General features: G+C 52.3%; 1 protein-coding gene across 7 annotated transcripts in view; it reads right to left on the bottom strand.

The window, feature by feature from the left end:
• Nucleotides 1–20608, bottom strand: part of SLC27A1 (solute carrier family 27 member 1) — a 29698-nt gene extending 9090 nt beyond the window's left edge. The window contains exons 1-7 of one of the 7 annotated variants that reach the window (XM_024767550.1): nucleotides 20587–20608; nucleotides 18552–18719; nucleotides 3198–3592; nucleotides 2910–3071; nucleotides 2744–2813; nucleotides 1888–1940; nucleotides 1706–1815 (exon numbers count right to left, since the gene is read on the bottom strand). In XM_024767550.1, coding sequence (XP_024623318.1) covers nucleotides 1706–1815; nucleotides 1888–1940; nucleotides 2744–2813; nucleotides 2910–3071; nucleotides 3198–3592; nucleotides 18552–18718 — 957 coding nt within the window. In that variant the 5' untranslated portion in view covers nucleotide 18719; nucleotides 20587–20608. Of the gene's footprint in view, nucleotides 1–1705; nucleotides 1816–1887; nucleotides 1980–2743; nucleotides 2814–2909; nucleotides 3072–3197; nucleotides 3593–18551; nucleotides 18761–19222; nucleotides 19305–20340; nucleotides 20458–20586 lie in introns of those variants that run through there. The other 6 variants (XM_024767549.1, XM_024767554.1, XM_024767551.1 and 3 more) reach the window with 6 other exon arrangements.
• Between the last annotated feature and the right edge of the window lie 1825 nt (nucleotides 20609–22433).

The following is a 22433-nucleotide window of genomic DNA, read 5'->3' as shown; positions in this document are numbered from 1 at the left end:
GCGCCACCAGGGAAGTCCCAAATCTTTTGTTTTAAAAACAGCCCTCACCAGACACAAAAGGCCACACAGAGATCCCATTTATAAGAAATGTCCAGAACAGGCAAACCCATAGAGACAGAAAGCAGATTCATGGTTGCCAGGGGCTGGGGGAAGGGGAATGGGGAATGACTGCCAGTGGGGACAGCATGTTCTTTTGGGGGTGATGGAAATGTTCTGGAACTACATAGAGGTGGTGACTGTACAACACTGTAAATGGACTAAGTGCCACTGAAGTGTCCACTTTAAAAACAGCTAATCTTGGGGACTTCCCTGGTGACCCAGTGGTTAAGACTCCGCCCTTCCACTGCAGGGGGCACGGGTTCCATCCCCGGTTGGGGAACTAAGATCCCGCATGCCATGAGGCGTGGCCAAAAAATAAATAAATAAAACTAAATAGTTCAAAAATTGAAAACAAACAAACAAAAAAAGCTAATCTTGGGCTTCCCTGGTGGCACAGTGGTTGAGAGTCCGCCTGCCGATGCAGGGGACACGGGTTCATGCCCCGGTCTGGGAAAATCCCACATGCCATGGAGCGGTTGAGCCTGTGAGCCATGGCCGCTGAGCCTGCGCGTCTTGAATTTCACCTCAATTGAAAAAAAAAAAAACCAATCCTCAGCTTTCAGAGGTTTTACTGACATATCTATGCAGGAAACACGCTGCTATCTGGGGCTGCTTCACAACAACACAGAAGGAGGGATGTGCTGGGGGCGTGGAGGGGGCAGGAGAGGGTATCTGATGTCCTCTGGAGCCGAGTGATGGATACCTGGGAATCCCCTAAACTTTTCTGTCCACATTTATGTATATTTGCAACTCTCAAGAGTTAAGTTAGTAAACGGACTGTCTTCTCTTTCAAGATTCAGATTAGCAGTTTTCCCCAGACCACCCCCCACCACCCCAAGCAGAACATAAAATCCTCAAAAGCACAGCAGGGCAGAGTCATCACCCCGAGGGATCCCCCAGGATGCCCGGCCCAGAGCCCCCTACCCTGTCCAGCTGTGTGATCTGGGCAAGTGGCTGAACGTCTCTGGGCCCCACCTGTTCAAGGTGGGGTCAGCACCTGCCAGTTTGCCAGTCCCTGGACACACCCCCTTCCCTCCCCTCCTCACTCCTTCTTCCACCTGGAGGAAGGTACTAGGCACCTGTATTTCCACCCCCATCACAGCACTGAAATCCTCGGCCTGCTCTCCTCTCATTGTGGAGGGGAGAGGAGAGGAAGGGATTTGTCTTACCCCCTACCTGCTCTGCAGGACAGTGGATGCCCTCCACCTCTGCTTCATGCCTATCCCACCAGGAAGCCCTGGGCTTTGTGGCCTTAACCAGCCCAGCGCGGTGACTGCACCCATTTCCCTGCAGCCACCAGCAGGGAAGACCTTCAGGGCACAGGGAGTAGGGAAGGCAGCACCTTAAGGATCTCAGGCAGTCTGTGTCCAATTAAAAGCCTCAGTTTCTCCACCTGCAGAATGGGTATGACGCCTTTGAGCGCTCCCAAGCAGCTGTGAGGTTCCAACGAGTTTACATGTTGAAGGTTTAGCCTCGGGCTGGGCCTTGAGCACAGAAGCACTGACTGCCCCCTCCCAGCCCCACCGAGTCCCTGGGAGGCATTCAGAGCCATATACTTGGGAGGGTGGGCGGAGGGCTGGAGGTGCGAGAGGGGGCGGGGCCTGACCGTGCAGTTGTACTTGACGCAGTCATCCCAGAAGCGGCTGGCTGAAAACTTCTTGCGGAGGACCACAGTCAGCCCGTAGATGAGACACTGACCCACGCCAATGATGTTCCCTGCAGAGAGTGGACTCAATGAGGGGTCCCCAATCCCCCGCCCCCTCCCCCGCCCAAGCTTCCCTGTGGTACCTGCCGAGTGGTACAGGGGCAGACAGTCGTAGAGCACATCTGCCGCCTGCATGCTGTAGGAGTGGTGGGTAAATGCCGCTATGCGGTAGTACCTGCAGGGGCAGGGAGTGCAGGGGCTGGGACCCACACCCCCGAAAAAAGCATGGCGTGGGGGGAGCGAGCTGCGTACTGAGGCCGAGCCAGCCCAGCTCATAGGGGCCTTATAGGCTGGCAGGAGAGGAACATGCAACAAATTAAGAAAATGGCGCTTGCTGCCATGAGGGATATAATAGAGCAAAGGGAGAGAGAGAGGCTGAAGGGGACAAAGCCAGGGAGGGTGGGGTAACCTGCCTGGGGAGGTGACACATGAGCTAAGGCCCGGCAAGAAGGTGCTGTAGGGTGAGCTAGGGAAGGGCACCCAGGTGAAGCGCAGAGCATATGCAAAGGTCCTGAGGCCAGAAGGAGTCTGGCGGGTTTGAGGAAGTGTGAGGGGTCGAGGAGGGAGCGAGCGAGAGGTGGAGAGGAGGAAAATGACATCAGAGAAGTGGCGGGAGCCGCACAACACAAATACGGCTTTTATTCTGAGGGCCAAGGAGGGCACAGGGAGGTTTGGCACAGAGGAGGTCTGACTTAGGATTTTAAACCTTGCTATGGTCACTGATGAGAAGGGGACTGTTGGGGGCAGGAGTGGGGACAGGAGGAGACTGAGGAGGGGCAGAGGGCAGCACGGTGTCCTGAGATGGGCTGTGGGTTTTACCCAGTTGGGATCAAGATGCCCACAAGACCCCAAAAGGAGCTGGGGGTTGGGGGGATCAGGCCATAGAGAGGAACTGGAGTGGCTTTCCTGCACTGGGGGCAATGCCCACGGGCCCCTCACCTGCTGTGTACGACGATGGCAGCCTTCGGCAGCCCCGTGGTCCCTGATGTGTAGATGTAGAAGAGTCGATCTAAGAGAGATGTGGGTGTTGGGGACCGGAGGCTGGCGTGAGGCGGACGAGGGGACTGGGTGGGCATCGGCAGGGGGGGATCCCACCTGGACTCACCATCCATGCCCTTGCCAGGGGGCTGGGCTAGGGGGGCTGTGGAGGCCTCCTTCAGCAGCGGGTCCAGGAGCTGGGTGTCCGGCAAGACACCCTCGGGGCCCACGTCTCCAGAACAGAACTTGACCAGGCTCTTGCCCAGCTGTCCACTCACCTCGGCCACCACTGCGGCCCAAAACATATGTCACGGTCAAGGACGGGCAGGTCCCCTCCCAGGGCCGGGGAAGCACCATCTCCCTGCCCTGGGCGGCCCCAGGCCCCCACCGAGATGCTGCCCACACCCGGCCTCACCCGCTGCCAGCTCCCGTCCGAAGACCAGGGCCTTGGCGCCCGAGGTGCCCAGGCAGAAGATCAGGGGCTCCCGCCGCAGGTTAACATTGAGCAGCGCGGCCTCCATGCCCGCCTTGGCCAGACCCAGCCACAGCCCCACAAACTCAGGCCGGCCCTCCAGGAAGATGGCCACCACGTCGCCCGGCGTGTAGCCCAGATGGCAGAATAGGTTGGCCACGGCATTGGAGTAGGCGTCCAGCTGCGCGAAGGTCCAGCACACGCCGCTGCCCGCGTCCACCAGCGCCAGGTGCTCAGGCTGCCGCCGTACCACCTCCTGGAAGATCCGCGGGATGGTGTGGCGGGCGCGCTGGTGCCACCGCAGCTCCAGGCGCACGCGCATCAGCACGAAGAGGCCGCTGGGAGGGGGGACGAGGGGACGGTGTCACTGAGGGTCCTGCCCGGCTCCCGGGAGACCACCCCAAGCCTCAGCATCCCCACGTGGAGAAAGCGGAGGAGAAGGTCCCTGTGTTCCCAAGGGTGGCAAGTGTTCAATCAGGACCCTTGGGTTGCTGGGTCTCGGAGAAACTAAGGGCAAAGGGCCATTTACCAGTCAGCCCAGAAGTAGGCGGATTCTCACAGCTGGCCAGGCCATGCAATGTAAATCAGAGTCACCCTGTCCTCCTCCGCCACAGCTTGCTTGGTGACCCTGAGGGAGCCAGGCCCAGTCCTATCCTTGTTTTTCTCTCCTGGGGCAGCCCAAGTGCCCCATGCTGAGCCCCCACTGCCTCCAGCTTGGACTCCTCATGCCCCACTTGCCTCAGCCGGGCCCTGGGGTCCACCCCCTGAGCTGGGGGTCTGTTCCACTCCCAAGTTACTCAGTGGCACTAGGCACAGGTGGCTGAGCCATCCAGCACGTGTGTGCCCCACCCAGGGGAGGAGGTGCCTCTGCCCCAGGTGAGGCCAGAAGACAGGCTAGCGAGAGGCCCTGATGGCAGGTGTCTTGCTCCTCTGTCTTCACCTGCCAGTAGAGACAAGGGGATCAGAGGCCCCAGGGGAAGATAGAACCCCAGTAGGAAGGAGCCAGGTTCCTGAATGACCCTGTGGAGATGAGCAGCCAGCCCTGATGATGCCAGGCTGTCAGATGAGTGAGACATGAACTTGTTTGTGTTGTTTTAAGCAAACAGAAATGGCTTTAGATCACAGAACCAAGAAAGCTAGAATTTCTCAGTGCAGGAGCTCAAGAAACAAGTGGTCTTCTGGCTTTACCTGGCTCTCTGCCCTACCACCTGACTCTGAGAGGTAACTTTGTGCTGGGTGAAGCCACTGTCAAGTGGGGACCTGTTTGTTACAGCAGCTTGCTCTGCCCTGACCGAGACAGGTGGTCCTCACTCTGCCCCCAGGAAGGTTACCTGGGTGTGGTTCCCCAAATCCTAAATGAACACTTGGAACAGGTGCATTTTATTATATGTAAATTACACCTCAAAAACAACCCATGAAGACAGAGCAGATTGGTGTTTACTAGGAGCTGGGGGAGGGAGAATGGGGAGTAACTGCTAATGGGGACAGGGTTTCCTTTTGGGGTGATGGAAATGTTCTGGAGCTAGATAGAGCTGATGGTTGCACATCACTGTGAATGTACTCAATGTCCCTAATGGTAAATTTTATATTATATGTGTTTTACTACAATAAAAATGAATGAATGAATGAAACTCATGAAGACTGTCTGTGGCAAGGTTAAAAACAGGAGTCGTTACCTTCCAGATGTACACCCTGGAAAACTAACAGATAGAAAGATGTGCCACTGAGATTCAGACACAGGAGGAAGTGGGTGGAGATGAGGAAACAATCATATGAAGATCACGGAAGCTGGGGGATGGGCACATGGGTTTATTACATTATTCTCTCTACTTCTGTAAGCTTGAAATTTTCCATAGTAAAATGTTTTTAACACAGATTTTTAAAAAATAAATTTTAAAAATAAAAAATATTTGGGCTCCCCTGGTGGCGCAGTGGTTGAGAGTCTGCCTGCCGATGCAGGGGACACGGGTTTGTGCCCCAGTCCGGGAGGATCCCACATGCCGTGGAGCGGCTGGGCCCGTGAGCCACGGCCGCTGGGCCTGCGCGTCTGGAGCCTGTGCCCCGCAACGGGAGAGGCCACAACAGTCAGAGACCCGTGTACCACACACACACAAAAAAATAAAAATTAAATAAAAATTTTAAAATTTAATTTAAAATTTTAATTAAATAAATTTAAAAAAATTTTTTTGGCTGTGCCGTGCAGCTTGCAGGATCTTAGCTCCCTGACCAGGGATTGGAATGGGCCCCCTGCAGTGGAAGTGTGGAGTCCTAACTACTGGACCGCCCAGGGAATTCCCTAAATTTTAAAAAATTTTTTTAAAAATCAAAATTCAAAAAAGTTCTCTTAAATAATGTTTTAAGGCTCCCACTGTTTTTTCAATCAAGTGCCTTCCCTGTGGCCTGTGAGGCCCAGCACGGCCCAGCCCCATGCATCTGGCCACCTCATCACCCTCCATTGCCCCAGCTTGCTCTTGCCTCCTTCCCTGATCTTCAGCAGGGCAGAGGTTCCTGCCCCAGGGCCTTTGCCCAGCTCTCACTGCCTGGAATACTCTGCCCCAGGCCCCTCATCTCGGTTCCTTCTCATCCTTCACCTCTCAGCTCCAATGACACCTGCTCAGAGGGGTCCTCCCAGCCCTGCCCCACTTGGATCAGTATGGCTATTTTAAAATATCCCTGCAAACCCTTTGACAGTCCTCCCTTCAAAAGGTGAGTTCTATTTCCCATCCACTTGAGTGTGGGCAGACTGAGGAGCTTGCTTCTAAGGAAGAGAATGTAGCAGAAGGGATGCTATGTGACTTCTGAGCCCAGGGCACAAAGACAGCACACCTTCTTCCCAGCACGGAGGAGCCCTCATGCCCTCTCGCTTTCCCTCTCTCTCAGGACACTGGCCCTGGGAACCCAGCACTGAGCTGTAAGGAAGCCTAGACATAGGAGATGATAATGATCATTTTTTAAGCCCCTAGTTAAAGGGGTAATTTGTTACACAGCCATAGGTAACTGATACATTCCCAGCACCCACACCCCCCCCACCACCATCGTTTTATTCCTTCAAAGTGATCATCACAATCTAAAACTGCCATCTTCCTTTGTGGGTTTCCTGAATTCTTTTGTCTTTTTCCATGAGAGCAGGCACCCTGTCTATCTGTCTATTGTGTCCAGGGATGTAGTCCCAGCACTAGAAACAGGGCCTAGAATGTAAGGACGATGCTGGTGCCCCACAGGCTGGCTCAAATGCAGCCCAGTCTCTTCTGCCTGTGTGACTGCAGTTGTTGAAGAGTGTCTCCAAAAATTCATGTACACCCAGAATCTCAGACTATGACCTTATTTGGAAACAGGGCCTTTGCAGATATAATTAAGGTAAGTATGAGATGAGGTCATCCTGATTGCCTAGGTGGGCCCTAAATCCAATAACAGGTATCTCTACAAGAAGAGAAAGGGACTTCCCTGGCGGTCCAGTGGTTAAGACACTGCATGTCCACTGCAGGGGTTGTGGGTTCAATCCCTGGTCGGGGAACTAAGATCCCGCATGCTGTGCAGTACAGCCAAAAAGTAAAAAAAAAAGAAGAAGAAGAGAGAGCGCAAAGACACAAGGGAGAAGGCTCTGAGGAGACAGAGGCAGAGACTGGAGTGATGCAGCCACAAGCCAAGCCAAGGACTCCTGGACCCCCCCAGAAGCTGATTTGGGGCTTCTGGTCTCCAGAACTTTGAGACAACAAACTCCTTTTGTTTTAAGCTACCAAGGTTGTGGTAATTTGTTACGGCAGCCCCAGGACACTCATACAGTGGGCATGGGTGGGTACATCCCTCTCTGGGCCTCCTGGTTAATGGGGACAATAAGATCCCATGCCTTCCAGGTCATTAGGGGACAAAAGAGATGGATGGAGACTTCTAAGGACAGGGCCTGGCGTGTCCTACATTCTCAATAAACTCTGTTGCTATCCTCTCCCCAGGGAGGTATGCACTGTCAGTAAGAAAACAGAGTTGAATTAGCATTTTATCTGCCCAGCAACTTGACTCATGCCTACCCTGTAAGGAAGAAAGAGGAACAAGCAAGTTCCAAGAGCGGGGGCCAGCCCAGGAGATCCCCTGGGAGTAATGGTCCAGGGGAGGAGGCAGGACATGATCTGAGGGCCTTGTGCAAACACTGATTCCTCAAGTGTCTGTCCCAGAGCTGTGAGCCCCAGCAGAGCCCAGAAGAAAGAAAAAGTGCCCTGGAGTCAATGGCCTTGGTTCAGATCCTACTCCACCGCTTACCAGCTGTGGCACCTGGGCAGACCCTGCCCTCTCTGGGCCTCAGTTTCCTTACTTGGAGTATCAGGAGACTGAACATAACAAGCTCCAAGTGTTCTCCAGCTCAGCAAAGTGTAGGTACTGCCATTGTCCTATTTACAAAGAGGAAGCAGGGCCCACAACAGCAGTGCATCTGTAAATGGGGCAACAGTGCAATTCTCAGCCTACTACCTGTCAAATGTATTAAGTGCCCAACCAAGAAGAAGGATTGAAAAAGAGGGGTTCATCGTTACTCTGCCCAGGAGGGTCGGGTCCTGCCTCTGGGCTTTGCACCTGCTGTTCCCTCTGCCTGGAGAACTCTTCCACCCCCCAGGTCTTTGCACGGTTGGCTCCTTCTCATCTGACCACCTGTGCTGGATGCCCCACACCTACCGCCCTGGCTGCAGTAGTCATGCACTATCCTTGCCTCTCCCCCATGTGCTGTATTCTTCTTGTCACTTTCTGATGTTTAAATTATTTCCTCATTTCCTTCTCGAGATCCTTCTCCCTCATTAGGCTGTGGGCTCCATAGGACAGGAAAAGCATCATCTAGTGCGTTCATGGCGTGTCATGGTGACCATGGCATCCCCGAAGCCCAGACAGGGTGTGGGGCACAGGAGGTCCTCAAGGATGGGTAGAACAAATGACTTTCTCCAATGCAGACTAGCTGGAATCCAGTTATCTCACAAGCACGGCCAAGACCCCACCGTCACAAGCCTGAAACGGTGCAGTCACCTCCCCCTGGTCTCCTGCCTCCACCCTGGGCCAGGCCCCATTCTCTGTGTAGTGGGGTGAATGGTGGCCCCAAAAAGATACATCCAAGTCCTGATCCTCCAAACTTGTGAATGAGCCCTTATGTGGAAAAAGGGTCTTTGCAGATGTAATTAAGTTGAGGATCTTCAGATGAGATCATCCTGGATTTAGGATGGGCCCTAAATCTAATGACAAGTGTCCTTTTAAGAGACAGAAGAGGAGACACAGACATAGAGAAGAAGGCCATCCGAAGACGGAGGCAGAGATTGGGCTGAGTGATGCAACCACAAGCCAAGGAACTGCCAAGGATTGCTGGAAGCCACCAGAAGCTAGGAGAGAGGCATGGAACAGATTCTCCCTCGGAGCCTCCAGAAGGAACCAACCCTGCCCACACCTTGATTTCAGACTTCAGGCCTCTACAACTATGGCAGAATAAATTTCTGTTGTTTTAAGTCCCCTAGTTTGTGCTACATTGTTATGACAGCCACAAGAAACTAACACACTCTGCTTCATCTCCAACCTTTGTCTATCTTCCTTACCGCTCTCATCCCAGTGCCCCATTCAAGGGAGCAGAGGGGGTGTGTCGCCATTCCCACTGTATGGGAACAAGTGCATTTCCTGCCTGACTGCCCCAAACCCTCCTCACCAAGCCACCCTCTTCCTCCATGCAGCCCAGCCTAGCTGTGCTGCTTCCCTGCTCAGAACACTTCCCTGGGAACGTAAGACTGTCTTCTGCTCAGTGTTCAAAGCTCTGGAAATCTGGCTCTAACTCCAACACTGCCCAACTCATAGACCTCCCACCATCACAATAGCCCCTTTCACACCCCCTGCAACATGGGGCCTGGTAGTCCCATGTTCACTTTCTTTTATCAGCATGTGATGGCTGGAGCCACAGCAGCCAATATGAGACCATGAGGGTAACTAACTGGAGACGCCAAGCCTTTGAAGCAAGGATGCCAGAGCAGAAAGGCAGAAGGAACTTGGGCCAATAATAACATGCTGAACACAAATTGATCAGCCTGAAGAAGCCACCTCATGTCCCAATACCCCATTGCACATGGCTATAAATGTGCTTTACTGTTGATGCCACTTCTAGTTGGGATTCCCACTACTTGCAGCTGAAGCCTCCTCGTGGAGAAACACCTCCCCAGAGGAGCTGATCCACAAGTGCAGCACACCTCCACAAAGTACCACCACATGCTGGACATCATGACAGGGATGGGGACACACAGGTGACCAAGGTAGGCGTGATCCCTGCCGCTATGGGTTTACAGTCAATAATCAAGGAGAAAGCACACAAAAACAATGACAGTTGTATACGTTTCCTAAGAAAAAAGCAACAGGATGATGTGATCAAGCACGACCAGGACAGACTTCACCGACGGGGCAGGGGAGCCTTGTGTGAGGAAGCGACATTTGCACTGAACTTTGAAAGATGAGAAGGAGCCAGCCACGGGAAAAGCTCGAGGGGAAGTATTCCAGGTGGAGGGCACCACGAGTGCAAAGACCTGGAGGCAGGAAGGAGATTGGCAGGTTTAAAAGAGAGCAAAGAAAAAAAAAAAAAAAAAAGAGAGCAAAGGCCAGCGGGAGGAGAGGAGTGAGTGAAGCAGAGAGTAGGAGGCGACGGCCCAAGGTCGGGAATGTCTCTCCATGGCTCTGAATCGCTCCGCCAACTGGTATACTGATTTTGACACGTTAAAGTCACGCGGGGGAAATGACGGCGCATTATTCATTTGTAGCCTCCAGTGAGCAGAAGATGGGAAAGAATCCAAACATCCTGCAGTAGGCGCGGGGTTAGACGAACAACGGCTCGAGCTGAAGCTTCCAACAGAAGGCTGCGCACAAGAACGGCGCCCCCAATGCAAGGGATGAGGAAGGACCCTAAAGGTAAATGGGGAAAGTTACTGCTGACCATGCGGCAAAGATGGCAGATTGAGCACTCGGACGCTGACTGTTGACAGTGCCTCCCAAAACGGCCAGTAAAAGGACTTAAGTGTGAACTCACAAGGACTGGGAAAATGGAAGTGGAGACCAAATCACCCCACTTTGGGAAGCTGGGCAGCAGCACATGAGAGGTGGAGGCCCCAGGAGGAGGGGGGAAAGCAGAGTCCTGGGCTGCAGTGGAGGACTGATGGAAATCTGTTTAAGAAGCCCCCTCTGTGAAATAAATGTCATGGGGATGTAATGTACGACATGGTGACTATAGTCAATAATACCTCACGGCACATTTGAAAGTTGCTAAGAGAGTAGATCTTAAAAGTTCTCCTCACAAGAAAAAAATGTTCGTAACTATGTACGGTGACGGAGGTGAGCTAGACTTACAGTGGCGATCATTTCACAACATACCAGCATCCCCTACTTTTCAAAATTTCACTTTAATGCCGCTTCTCTTTTGTGAAAGACAAAAATTAGTACCTGTTTTTGCTAACCGAAAGAAATCCAAAGAGGATTTTCGCTTTTACAATGAAAGGCAAAAAGTAAAAATAGTGTTCGGTGTTTGTTCTGCAGGGAGCTGTTATAGGGGCAGCGCGCACCCAAAGCAGTGAGAGAGGCACTGCCAGGCTCCGTCCCTGGGAACTACACTCCGCATCCCAGCATCAAGCTGCCATAGCTTTGAACTGTGTCTGTGAGCATCTGAACTTTATCTCAGTTTATTCTGTGCACCCATTAGCAAGATGCATCCTAAGGTAATTGCTTCCTCCCTTTACACCGTTTAGGTTTATGAAAGGTTTCAGAGGAATGCTCTATTTGCAGGTAGCAGGAGAAACCTTTATGCAAATAGCAAATCATTATGTTGCTCACCTGAAACTAACAGAGTGTTATATGTCAGTATCTCAATTGAAGAAAAAAAAAAAAGTGGCCACCCAGGAGAAGATTGAAAGTCCCTCCACAGGAGGGTTTCTGGGTGGGGCACCTCCCTGCAAATGGGTGTTAAGTGAATGTTTACTTGCCAGATGCCAAGCCTCCAGCCCTCTTCCCCGCTGTGTTCCTAGGATGCTGCTGGTGCGGCCTGTGCCCAGGCCTGGAGGAAAGACCCAAAGACAGTGCACTGGACTTTCCCCAAAGCACCACCTGGCCAGGTGACCCCATCATGAAGCTCAGTTGACAAGACCCCCTCACTCCCTACACACATCCATGCTGAGAGCTTCTAATTGGCTTTACAGCCAAGGACTACCAGACTCCTGGGGATTTCCTCTAATAGCGATGATGGAGACTAAAATAAACAAAGAAGAAAATCTTTGAGGAAAAAGAGATTGTGCAAAGAGAAAAAAACTAATAAAGTCATTAATATCCTTGAAAATGTACGAAGATATACTGCATCCATGAAAGAAGAATAGGATGCTATATAAAAGCTTTCAGGGAATAAAATAAAAGATCCTGGAAAATTTTAATGTGAGGGCACAAAGAATGTACAACATACACATGAACCCTAATGAAAAATATGGGGCTTAGTTAATAATCATGTATCAACAATGACTCATCAATTGTAACAAGCGTACTACACTAATAAGAGATATTAAAAACAGGGGAGGGCTTCCCTGGTGGCGCAGCGGTTGAGAGTCCGCCTGCCGATGCAGGGGACACGGGTTCGTGCCCCGGTCCGGGAAGATCCCACATGCCGCGGAGCGGCTGGGCCCGTGAGCCATGGCCGCTGAGCCTGCGCATCCGGAGCCTATGCTCCACAACGGGAGAGGCCACAACAGTGAGAGGGCCCGCGTACCGCGGAAAAAAAAAAAAAAAAAACACACGGGAAACTGCAGGGGAGAGTAAGGGGGTGTATGGGAACTCTCTGTACTTTCTGCTTAATTTCTGTAAACCTAAAACTGATAATAAAAAATAAAGTCTATATAAAAAAGAAAAAACATAATTAAAAATCAATTAAAATAGTCTATTAATTTGAACAAAGAATAATCATAATAAAAAATTTTAAATGTGAGGGCATAAGTTAAACATTAATAGAAGGACTGAAAGATATATTTGAAGGAATATCATAGAAGGTAGGATAAAACGACAGAGATGGAAAATAAAAAAGATAAGAAGATAGCTGACTCACTTTGTTATAAAGCAGAAACTAACACATTATTGTAAAGCAATTATACTCCAATAAAGATGTTAAGAAAGAAAAAAGATGTGAAAATTAGAGAACCAGTCCAGAAGATCCAACATCATATTCATTCAATAAATGTTATCAAGCTAGACATTGTTCCAGGCACTCAATAATAGGAGTTCGAAGAAGAACAAAGGAAATAAAGGTGAGGAAATCACCAATGATAACATCAAGAAAACTTCCTTGACCTGAAACCCACCAACAGATCATACAATGGATGGAAATAACCCACCATCTTGAAAAGATCCCACAAGCTTCCAGAAGGAAAAAAAAAAAAAGTCACTGCAAAGGATCAGGAATCAGAGAGTTTTAGTCTTCTCAACAATAACCATGATGTGAGAAGAAAATAAGAAATGCCTTCAATTTTGAAGGAAAATAATATCCAACCTAGAAGTCTATACCCAGACCATCAGTCAAGTGTGAGTGTGGAAATAAAGATATTTTCATACATGGAGGGTCTCAAAAAATTAAATTTCTATACATGATTTCTCCCAAAGCTAATGAAGATATGTTCCAACTAATTAAAGGAGTAAACCAAGGAAGAGGACTATCAGGGACCCAGGAAACAGGGTATCCAACCCAAGATAGAAGCGATGCTAATCCTCAGGAAGATGGGTAGGAGCAAGCCTGGTGTGATGGCTGCCCACCAAGTAGAGAGAGCAACTAGACCAGCCTGGACAGATCGGAGGCTAAAAGAGAGACTTCTCCAAAAAGATGAAACTGAAAGCCCATCTGATGCCATAAATATTAGAGGAGAGAGAGACAAATGTTGTGGAGTTTGGCTTTGAAGTAGAGATAAATACATAGAAAACTAACCAATACGAAGGCAATCAATAACTCCAGACAAAAATACATAAAGTTGTTTAATTCACATTATAAACAAGCATCCTTTTGGCAGTCTATTTAATGCCACATTTTTTGGTGTCTTTGTGCTTTTTGTTGTTGATTTTGCTGTTTAAAATGGGCCCCAGGCATAATGCTGAAATGCTGTCTAGTGTTCCTAAGTACAAGAAGGCTGTGATGTGCCTTATGGAGAAGATACACATATTAGATACGTTTTGTTCAGGCATGAGTTATAATGTTGCTGGCAGTGAGTTCAACAGTAATGAATCAACAATATATATTAAATGATGTGTCTCTAAACAGAATACATACGAAACAAGATTATGTATTGACTGGTTGATGAAAATGTGATCAGAGGCTGGCAAGAACCTAACCCTGTATTTTCCCTAGGAACAATGGTTCAGTATTTGCTAATTCAATGTTCGCAGCAACTTTGTAGAACAAAACTATCACAGGGAATTCCCTGGTGGTCCAGTGGTTAGGACTCCGTGCTTTCACTGCCGAGGGTGCGGGTTCAATCTCTGGTGGGGGAACTAAGATCCCGCAAGCCTTGCAGCATTTCCAAAAAAAAAAAAAGAAGAAGAAGAAAACTACCACAAATAATGAGAATCAACTGTAATAATATTGGGACAATGAAGGGATGGAAGAACATGTGTGTCTGTGTATGTATGAGGGTGGGTATGTATACACCATGCACGGGGACAGGAAGAGAGTGAGGACAGGGGGATAAAGGGATGCCAAACCCTCATCTTCCATGGTGTGAGATGACAGATCTAGTCTCAAAGTGAAAAAATGCAGATTTGTCACATAAGCCATTTAGAGACGTGCAGGTGAAGTCCAAAAGATTCAAAGGAGAGGTAAGAATCACTCCTGGAAGGGAAGGGAAAATGTGGGTAGAGGGTGGGGCTGGCAGCTGCCACTTGAAGGCTAGAGTCTTTCATCTCGAAGCCTGCATGACTTTAATAAAAGCAAAAATTTCAAGTGAAAGTGGAGAGAAGAAAGAAAGCTGGAGGTGAAGAATATGATGGAGAATGTGTGGCCATTTGTGAGCAACAAGAACAAGAAGAGGGCCACATGTATTTCTTGGGAAAGAGACACAAGATGCCTCTGAGGAGGGGAACTGCAGGGCTGGGGGCAGTGGAGAGAGGGCAGCATTCACAGCAAACCTCTCTCTAACATGTAAATTTTGTACCTGTGTTATGTATTAACTGTTACCAAAAAATAACTGAAAATGTAAAATATTAAAAGTTAGCTGCTTATACATCCACCTCCCTGGTCAGATCCTGATATCTCAACCATTCAACGAATAAATAGAGTTGCTACGGTGAGCAGCCTCAGCATTTACTGAGCTAACCTTACGGCCACCCTCCAAAGTAGGGTTCTAAAATCCCCATGTCAGATGGTGGATGAGCTGGGAGCTCAGGGAGGTGAATTACACACCCAAGGTCACACAGCAAGTAGAGGACAGAACAACACAGACCAGGCCCCCTGGCAGGGTCCCTCGGTTCCTCCTCGGGCCTGCTCCCAAACAGTCACCACGTACCACGTGACCGAACAAGTGCCCGTGCTGCACACAACAGGTGCTCAATTCATGTTTTCTTAAAGAAGAGAGGATGTACAAGATGTACTCTTAGAGATGAAGGAACTAAGACTCAGAGGGTGATGTTTCATGGGCTAGCAAGGCGCAGAGTGAGGGCCACAGCTAGACGCTCCGGCTCTAGCCACCAAGCACCTAACCTCTGAGGTACCCACTGCTGGGTGAAGGCGATCAGCACCAACAAGTCTGGGTGCCTACTATGTGCCCAGCTCTCCTCTAAGAGCTTCAGTAGAGCACCCCAAGAACCCCATGAAAGGGTGCTAGTGTTACAGCCATGGGGAGAGGGCCATCAGCAAGGGTAGGAAGCACAGGAAGCAGCTCCCGCAGGAGTGCTCCCTGTCCACAGACAGCACAGCAGAGAAACTCGACTGAGGCTGCAGTGGTTCGTGCTCAGGTTACTCAAGCATTCACAATGGGGCCCAGTCTTCACGGCCTGTCCCTCCCGCCCTCGCCCCCAGCCTCTCTGGAGCACACCCACACGGGCGGGCAGTGGACTTCAGCACTGGGCTCCAGCCACATGTCTGGGCCACATGTCTGGGCCACCCCCACCCTGGCAGCAGCACAAGCCACCCCCACCCAGGGGACAAAGAGGCCACTGTCCACCTTTGGGCCCTTCCTGAGGCCTCTTCTTGCCCCTCTGCTCCTTCTGCCCCTTCCTGCTTTCACCCTGAGCTCTAGGACACCGGGGCAGGAAGAAAGAAACACAGATGAATGTGATCAGATTTCATGAGGAAAATAGAAGACGAGTTAGAAGAACTGAGGCTGGGTGCTTAAATATTTCTGAACCTAGGTTCTAAATGCAGCCGGCCTGCACCACCACCCCAGCACAACACAGTAGCTAAGAACACATACTCTGGAGTCCTGCCGCTCCACAGCTCTGTGTTCTTGGGCAAATGACCTCCCCTCTCGGTGCTGTGGTTCACCAACCACAAAATGGGATTAGTAAGCATTCCTTCCTTACAGGACTGTGAGAACACTAGAACAAAACCTGGTACAGAGGTGGGTGGGTGTTACATAAGCTGCATTAGTTAGCTATTGCTGTGTAACAAATTGTAGCCAAAATTACTAGCTGAAAAGAGCAAACACTGATTATCTCACAGCTTCTGTGGGTCACAAATCCAGAAGCAGCTTAGCTGGGTGGTTCTGGCTCAGGGTGTCTTGTGAGGCTGTAATCAAGGTGTCAGCAGGGGCTGTGATCATCTCAAGGTTTCACTGGGAGAGACTCCATTTCCAAGTTCACTCATGTGAGACTCTCCACAGAGCTGCCTTACATGACAGCTAGCTTCCCCCAGAGGGAGTGACCCATGAGAGAGCACCCAAGATGGAAGCCACAGTCTTTTTCATTACCTAATCTCAGAAGTAATATCCCATTGCTTTTGCTGTATTCTGTTCATTAGAAGTGAGTCACTAGGTCCAGCCCACACTCAAAGGGAAGGGATCATACAAAGGTGGGAAGACTGGGAGGTGGGGCCATCTTCCAGGCTGCCTCCTACAGAAAGTGTGTCAAGCTCTGTGTTGGGGACTCGGAGTGGACCCAGCTTCTGTCCTGTCCCAGGGGAGACAGAGCTGGTCACAGATATCCCCTTCCTTGGGCATGAAGGAGTGAAGACCTGCCATCCAAAAGAGGAAGGAGTGAAGACCTGCCATCCAAAAAATATACCCTGCGCTCCTGTTGTGTGCCGCCCTGACGGAAGACCAGGGCCACAGGAGCACAAAGTCCAACACGGTCTCCATCTGTGCTGGCCCCCCAACAGGGCCCACAGTTTAGTGGGGGGAAAGAGACCCCAAAATTAAAAAGCAAGAAAGCAGACACATATGATAATTACAAGTGACTGATGCCACTAGTGGTTACAAGTCAAGCTCTGGAGCCACACTGCCTGGGTTCAAATCCTGCCCCCACTACTGGCCAGCTGTGTGACTTTGGGCAAGTGACAAAACTATGCTGTGCCTCAGTTTGCTCATCTGTAAGATGGGACAAGAGAGTACCCACCTCTCAGGGTGGTTGGGAGGACTTGAAGAAGCCATGCTTAGCAGAGTGCCTCACACAGAGGAAGCCCTGTGTAAATCTTGGCCATTCTGCCACAGAGCAACAAGGTGGGAGGGTCTACAGAGACATAGGGTCAGGGGAGAGCTGTCTGACAAGCTGACATTTAAGCCATGGCATGATGAAAATGAAGAGCAGGGGAAGAGTGATCTGGGCAGAGGGTATAGCAAATGCAAAGGCCCTGGGGCTGGAATAAATACGAGTGTGTTTAGGAACAGCAAGGAGGCCAGTGTAGCTGGAAGAGTGACAAAGGAAAGGACAGGAGGTTGGGAACATGGTCAGAAACCTCATGTGGTCTAGATTCTAAGAGCAACAAGGAGCCATGGGAGGGTGCTGAGCAGGAAAATTCAGCAAAGGGTCCCCTGAGGGAGGCAACATCATAAGGTGTTGCCAGGCAAAAGGAGGGCCAGTGTATTCCAGAGAGAGGAAAGCAGCCTGAGCCTGACAAGGCAAGTTGATCTGGGGGCCAGATGAACCTATGGAGAGGTGGGGAGTGGCAAGTGGGCAGGGAATAGATTGTCAGGACCTCAAGTACCCAGCTGGAGGCTGAGTCTTTTCTACTGCAGAGGATGGGGGTTGTGGAGGGTGTCTGAACAGAGAGCACAGTCCAATCTGCATGTCAGAAAACCAAGGGCAGGGGCAGGGGCCGGGACCAGGGCGTGGAAAAGAAAGGTCAGGTTCTAGAAGGTTCAGAACCAGTCAATTTGCAGTGGAGGTTTTTCCAGCTGCACACCATCCCTGCTGCTCACAGAGCCTCAGTTTCTTCACCCTTACAATGGGTTAGTCCTCCCACCTCCCCATGGGCACCAAGACTGGCAGACCCATAGCAAGTGCTCAGGGACTTCCACATGGAGGCTGTTCCTGAGATTTGCTCCGGTGGTAATGCCCAGAAGCACTTATTTCACCCCAGGAGGACTCCCAACAGCTTCTCTGAGGAAGCCGCTAGAGATACCCCAGTGACCTTCCAAGGATGCCTGCAAACACCACCAGAATCCCCTCCCCAGAGATTCTCAGTCACCAGAGAGCAAATCTTGGAATACACAGCAACCTCTCCACAGATTCTGAACCCCCAAAGTCACGCACAGACCTCAAACTCTCAAAGAGCACCCCGACCACAGAGAGACCTGTAAATGGCCCTGAGGAGACAAACACCCTTCAAAGGCTCTAAAAGCCCTTTACACATGCCCCAGGAAGCCCTTTCATTCTCCTTGAGAAAGTCCCCCTGAGAACTCCTAGGGACCTACCGGAGTCCCTGAAGACGCCCCAGATCCCTCCCACAGTCACCAAAGCCCCATAGAGACCCCCCCAAACACGCACGGCCTCCCAATCAGCCTCAGCTCTCTGGAAGTCCTACTCGCTGCCCTAGTACCCCCAAGTTGCCGTCCATAGCCCTGAGGTCACCCACGCAGGCTCAAGGACATTGAAATCTACTCATCTCCCTCCAGGGAATCCCTCAAGATGTCCCCTGCTGGTGTCCTCAGAGTCCCCCAACCCACTCTTTTCAGGTCCAAGCCCCGCCCCTAGCCCCGCCCTCACCCAAACCCCGCCCCCAGTCTCCAAAACCTCCCCCCTCTAAGCCCTCAAGGTCCCCCACGCTGCCCTTTCAGCCCTCTCTGTTCGCCCCCCTGGGCGCTCAGCCCGCCCCCGACCCCAGCCCTTGTATCAGGCCCGGTTTGCACTCACAAGAGGTCCCGCCTCGCGGTTTTGCAGACGATGCGCAGGAAACGCCATCCGCCGCCGCCTACGTACACGCCGAGCGCCACAGCTGTGCTCCAGGTCCACGGCAGTCCGAGCAACCACAGCAGCACCAGTGAGGCCACGGAGGCCGAACCCGCACCTGGAGCCCGCATCCTGGGGAGGCGGAGAGCTGTGAGGCCACGGCCCGCCCGAGCCCCGCCCCATAGTGGCAAGCCCCATCCCATGCCTCGACTTAGCAGCTGTACGCTGGACCCAAGCTCTATCCTAACGACTTGGCCCCCAAGCCTAGAGTCCACCTTGGCCCCACCACAGACCCAGGTCCTGGGCTTTTCTCCAGGTCCCACCTCTATCCGCCCCACCTCCACTGGCTTGACCCCGCCCCCAGGTTAGGTCTCCGGCCCCGCCCGTAAGCACAGGCCCCATTCCGGAGCCCCGCCCGCCCTGGACCAGGTTCTGCCCCTAGGTTAGGCCTACGGCCCCGTCCACAAGCACACGCCGCACCCACTCTGGGCTGCAGTAGCTCAAGCCCCGCCCCCAGTCCTGGGCCTAGCCCGTATTCCCCTGCCCAAGTTCCACCCCGGTCACCGGCCCCGCCCTCAGGCTTTGCCCAGTCACCACCCTCCGCCTCACTCCTAGCACCCTAGGCCCCGCCCCACCTGCCCTCCCAGGCCGGCTCTCTTCCGACCTGTCTGGCTTAGAACCGCTCTGCCGCACAGCCGCAGAGCCGACGCCCGCCCCCTTCCGGAGGCCACGACCATAGAGAGGCCACCCTGGCCAGAGTGACGACGGCCAGCGAGACCCAGGGGCTAGAACGCCTGGCGAGGAAGGCGGCTGTCTCCATGACAACCAAACTTCGCCGGCCTCCCAGCTCCCCCGTCCTATCCCTGCCGGCGATTAGGAAACACGTGCGTCCCTCAGCCAAGAGAGGTTTGGCTCCCGGGCGCTCCCGGCCCAAGCCGTAGTTGGGAACCAGAATTCCTACCCGGGGGACTAGCAACTCTCAGTTCACATTCAGGGCCTACGTGTACTGGGTTCTTGCCCCAGTTTATTCTAAATCCAATCCCCAAAGCCTCTTCGGACTCCAGAGACCTGGGGAGTACTAAACTCATAGCCTAGGGGCCCCAAAATATCCAACCCCTACCTCAGTCTTAAAGATATATTCCAATGGACTTCCCTGGTGGCACAGTGGTTAAGTATCTGCCTGCCAGTTCAGTCGACACGGGTTCGAGCCCTGGTCCGGGAAGATCCCACATGCCACGGAGCTGCTGAGCTCCTGCACCACAACTACTGAGCCTGCGCTCTGGAGCCCGTGAGCCACGGCTGCTGAGCCCACGTGACACAACTATTGAGGCCTGTGCGCCTAGAGCCCGTGCTCCTCAGCCAGAGAAGCCACCGCAAGGGGAAGCCCACGCACCACAGCAAGGAGTGGCCCCCAGCTCCCAGTAACTAGGGGAAGCCCGCGCTTAGCAACAGAGACCGAACGCAGCCAACAATAAAAAATATAAATAAAGTAATTTTTAAAAAAAAAGATATATTCCAAGGACCCAACTAATCCCAAATCCATATCCCGAAATCTTGTCAGTTAAGTCTCACCGCAGCAGCCCAGGGAGGGCAAAATCCACACACCAGTTCCCCACCCTTCCACAGGAACCCCAGAGTCCCTTATTTGCATCCCAAGGTCCTAAATTCTAACCTAGAGACCCTAAAGCCCTCCCGCTGATCAGGTGCGGGCCAGTGCTGGCCTCGCTGCCCACCACCCTGTTCCCTGGCTGACCTGGAGCCGCTCACAGACCCTCAGGCTTTGGCTGCTCTGTCGAGGGTTACCAGAGCTCAGGCAGCGACAGTGAGTACAAGACAGAGGACTCCCCTCCGGGGCTTCTGCTTCTGCAGACTCCTGGGACCTGCTCGGACTGCATTGTGCCCAGGTGGGCTTCTGCTTTGGCTCCTTCTCTCCAAACTCCCCTTTCCTCTGCCCCTCTGCGCACCCCACCCTGCTTGTTTTCTGCGCAGCTTGGCCGACCTTCTCAGCACTCTCCTTGGGAGGTGGCCAGGGCCTGCTTCCAGCACCATTTAGAGGACAGGACCGGTCAGGCGCTCCCCTACACACACACACACACACACACACACACATACACACACACAGGTGCGCGCGCGTGTGCGCTAGCGCACCCATGCTGCCATTGGTCCCTGCCGGCCACCTAGGGTGGGTAAAATGGGGACGAGGAGGCAGATCCGAAGGACACGCCCAGAGCCAGTCACTGATCCCCTACTTTCTTAAACGGGGGGTCAGTGGAGTCAGCAATGCCCAGTAACTACAGCAGCACTCTTATCCTGCCAGGTAGCACTATTGTGATCACCCCACTTTACAGGTAAAGAAACTGAGGACTGGAACTGTCACACTAGCTGGAGTTGAGATTCATTCATTCACAAATGTGGGCAGACAGCTTGCTCCCCTTCCTCACCCTCCTCCTCCCCTTTCACTCTTCCTTAAACTTCTCCTCCCTCTTCTCCATCTTGCCCTGATTCCCCCTACTTCCCCCCTTCCTCCCTCTCTCCCCCTCCCCCTTCTCCTTCCCCTCTTCAAGGCCCCCCCCCAGCCTTCTTCCACTTCCCCTTTGCTCACCTTCTCCCCCTCCTCCACCCACTCCTCCTTCCCCTTCCCCACTTCCTCCTCCCCACTACTCCTCTTCCCCTTCTTCCCCCATCCTCCTGCCTTCCCTCCTCCTCCCTTCTTCCTCTTTCTTCTTCCCCTCCCTTCCTCCCCTTCCCCCTTTCTTCTCTCTCTTCCTCCCTCCATCTTACCAAGTTTACTGAGCCCCGACTAAATAGTACACGTGGGGGCTTCCCTTCCCTGGTGGCGCAGTGGTTGAGAGTCCGCCTGCCGATGCAGGGGACGCGGGTTCGTGCCCCGGTCCGGGAAGATCCCACATGCCGCAGAGTGGCTGGGTCAGTGAGCCACGGCCGCCGGGCCTGCGCATCCGGAGCCTGTGCTCCGCAACGGGAGAGGCCTCCACAACGGGAGAGGCCACAGCAGTGAGAGGCCCGCGTAACGGGTAAAAAAAAAAAAAATCGTACACGTGGGACTTCCCTGGTGGTCCAGTGGTTAAGACTCTGTGCTTCCACTGTAGGGGGCGCAAGTTCCATCCCTGGTCGGGGAACTAAGATCCCAAATGCTGTGCACGGAGATACTCTTCTCCTCAGTCAGCAATCCCCAAATCCCCAAAAAGTCTCTGCAAACCCAACTTTTTCTGAAGGTAGTGCCAGTACTCCGGCAGAGGGACCACTTCCGCGGCACTGACCCTGGCTATTTTCAGTGATCAATGATCCCTTTTTACCCCTGTTTATCCTTTATTTATCCCTTTACATAGGGGCTTCCCCATACCCCCCAGGGACATCACACAACACATGGCAGCTTTCGCCCTGTTACCTTCCTAAGATCTGAAAAATTCCCAATTCCAAAAGCGTAACTCTCCCCAGGGATTCCAGGTGACTGGTTAAGGAACGATCCTATCCCTGTTTCACAGGAGGGGAAACTGAGGCCTGGACAGAGGGACAGAACTCAGCTTTCAGGGCCAAAGCAGGCTCTGAGCCTCTCCAGTTGGGTGGCCTTGGGCAGGTCACCTCTCCCCTCAGCACACTGGTCGCCCTCTGGGTGGTAACGCCCACCTCCCGCGCGCACTGTGCAGAAAGGCTCACAAGGGGCTTCTGGTCTGGAGAGTAAGCAGGCACACAGTAGGTGGGGGGCACAGAATGATGGGTATCTCCCTTCCCCGGCTGACCACATGGGTCTGCAGGCCACAGCAAAGGGAGTTCTTGGAACTTTCTGGAAGAACAAGAGGGATGAAGCACACGTTGAAATAAAATAAC

The sequence above is a fragment of the Neophocaena asiaeorientalis genome, unplaced genomic scaffold (assembly GCF_003031525.2).
Source record: "Neophocaena asiaeorientalis asiaeorientalis breed wild unplaced genomic scaffold, Neophocaena_asiaeorientalis_V1.1 scaffold87, whole genome shotgun sequence".
NCBI classification, from domain to species: domain Eukaryota; kingdom Metazoa; phylum Chordata; class Mammalia; order Artiodactyla; family Phocoenidae; genus Neophocaena; species Neophocaena asiaeorientalis.
This window is presented reverse-complemented; position numbering and strand designations above follow the sequence as displayed.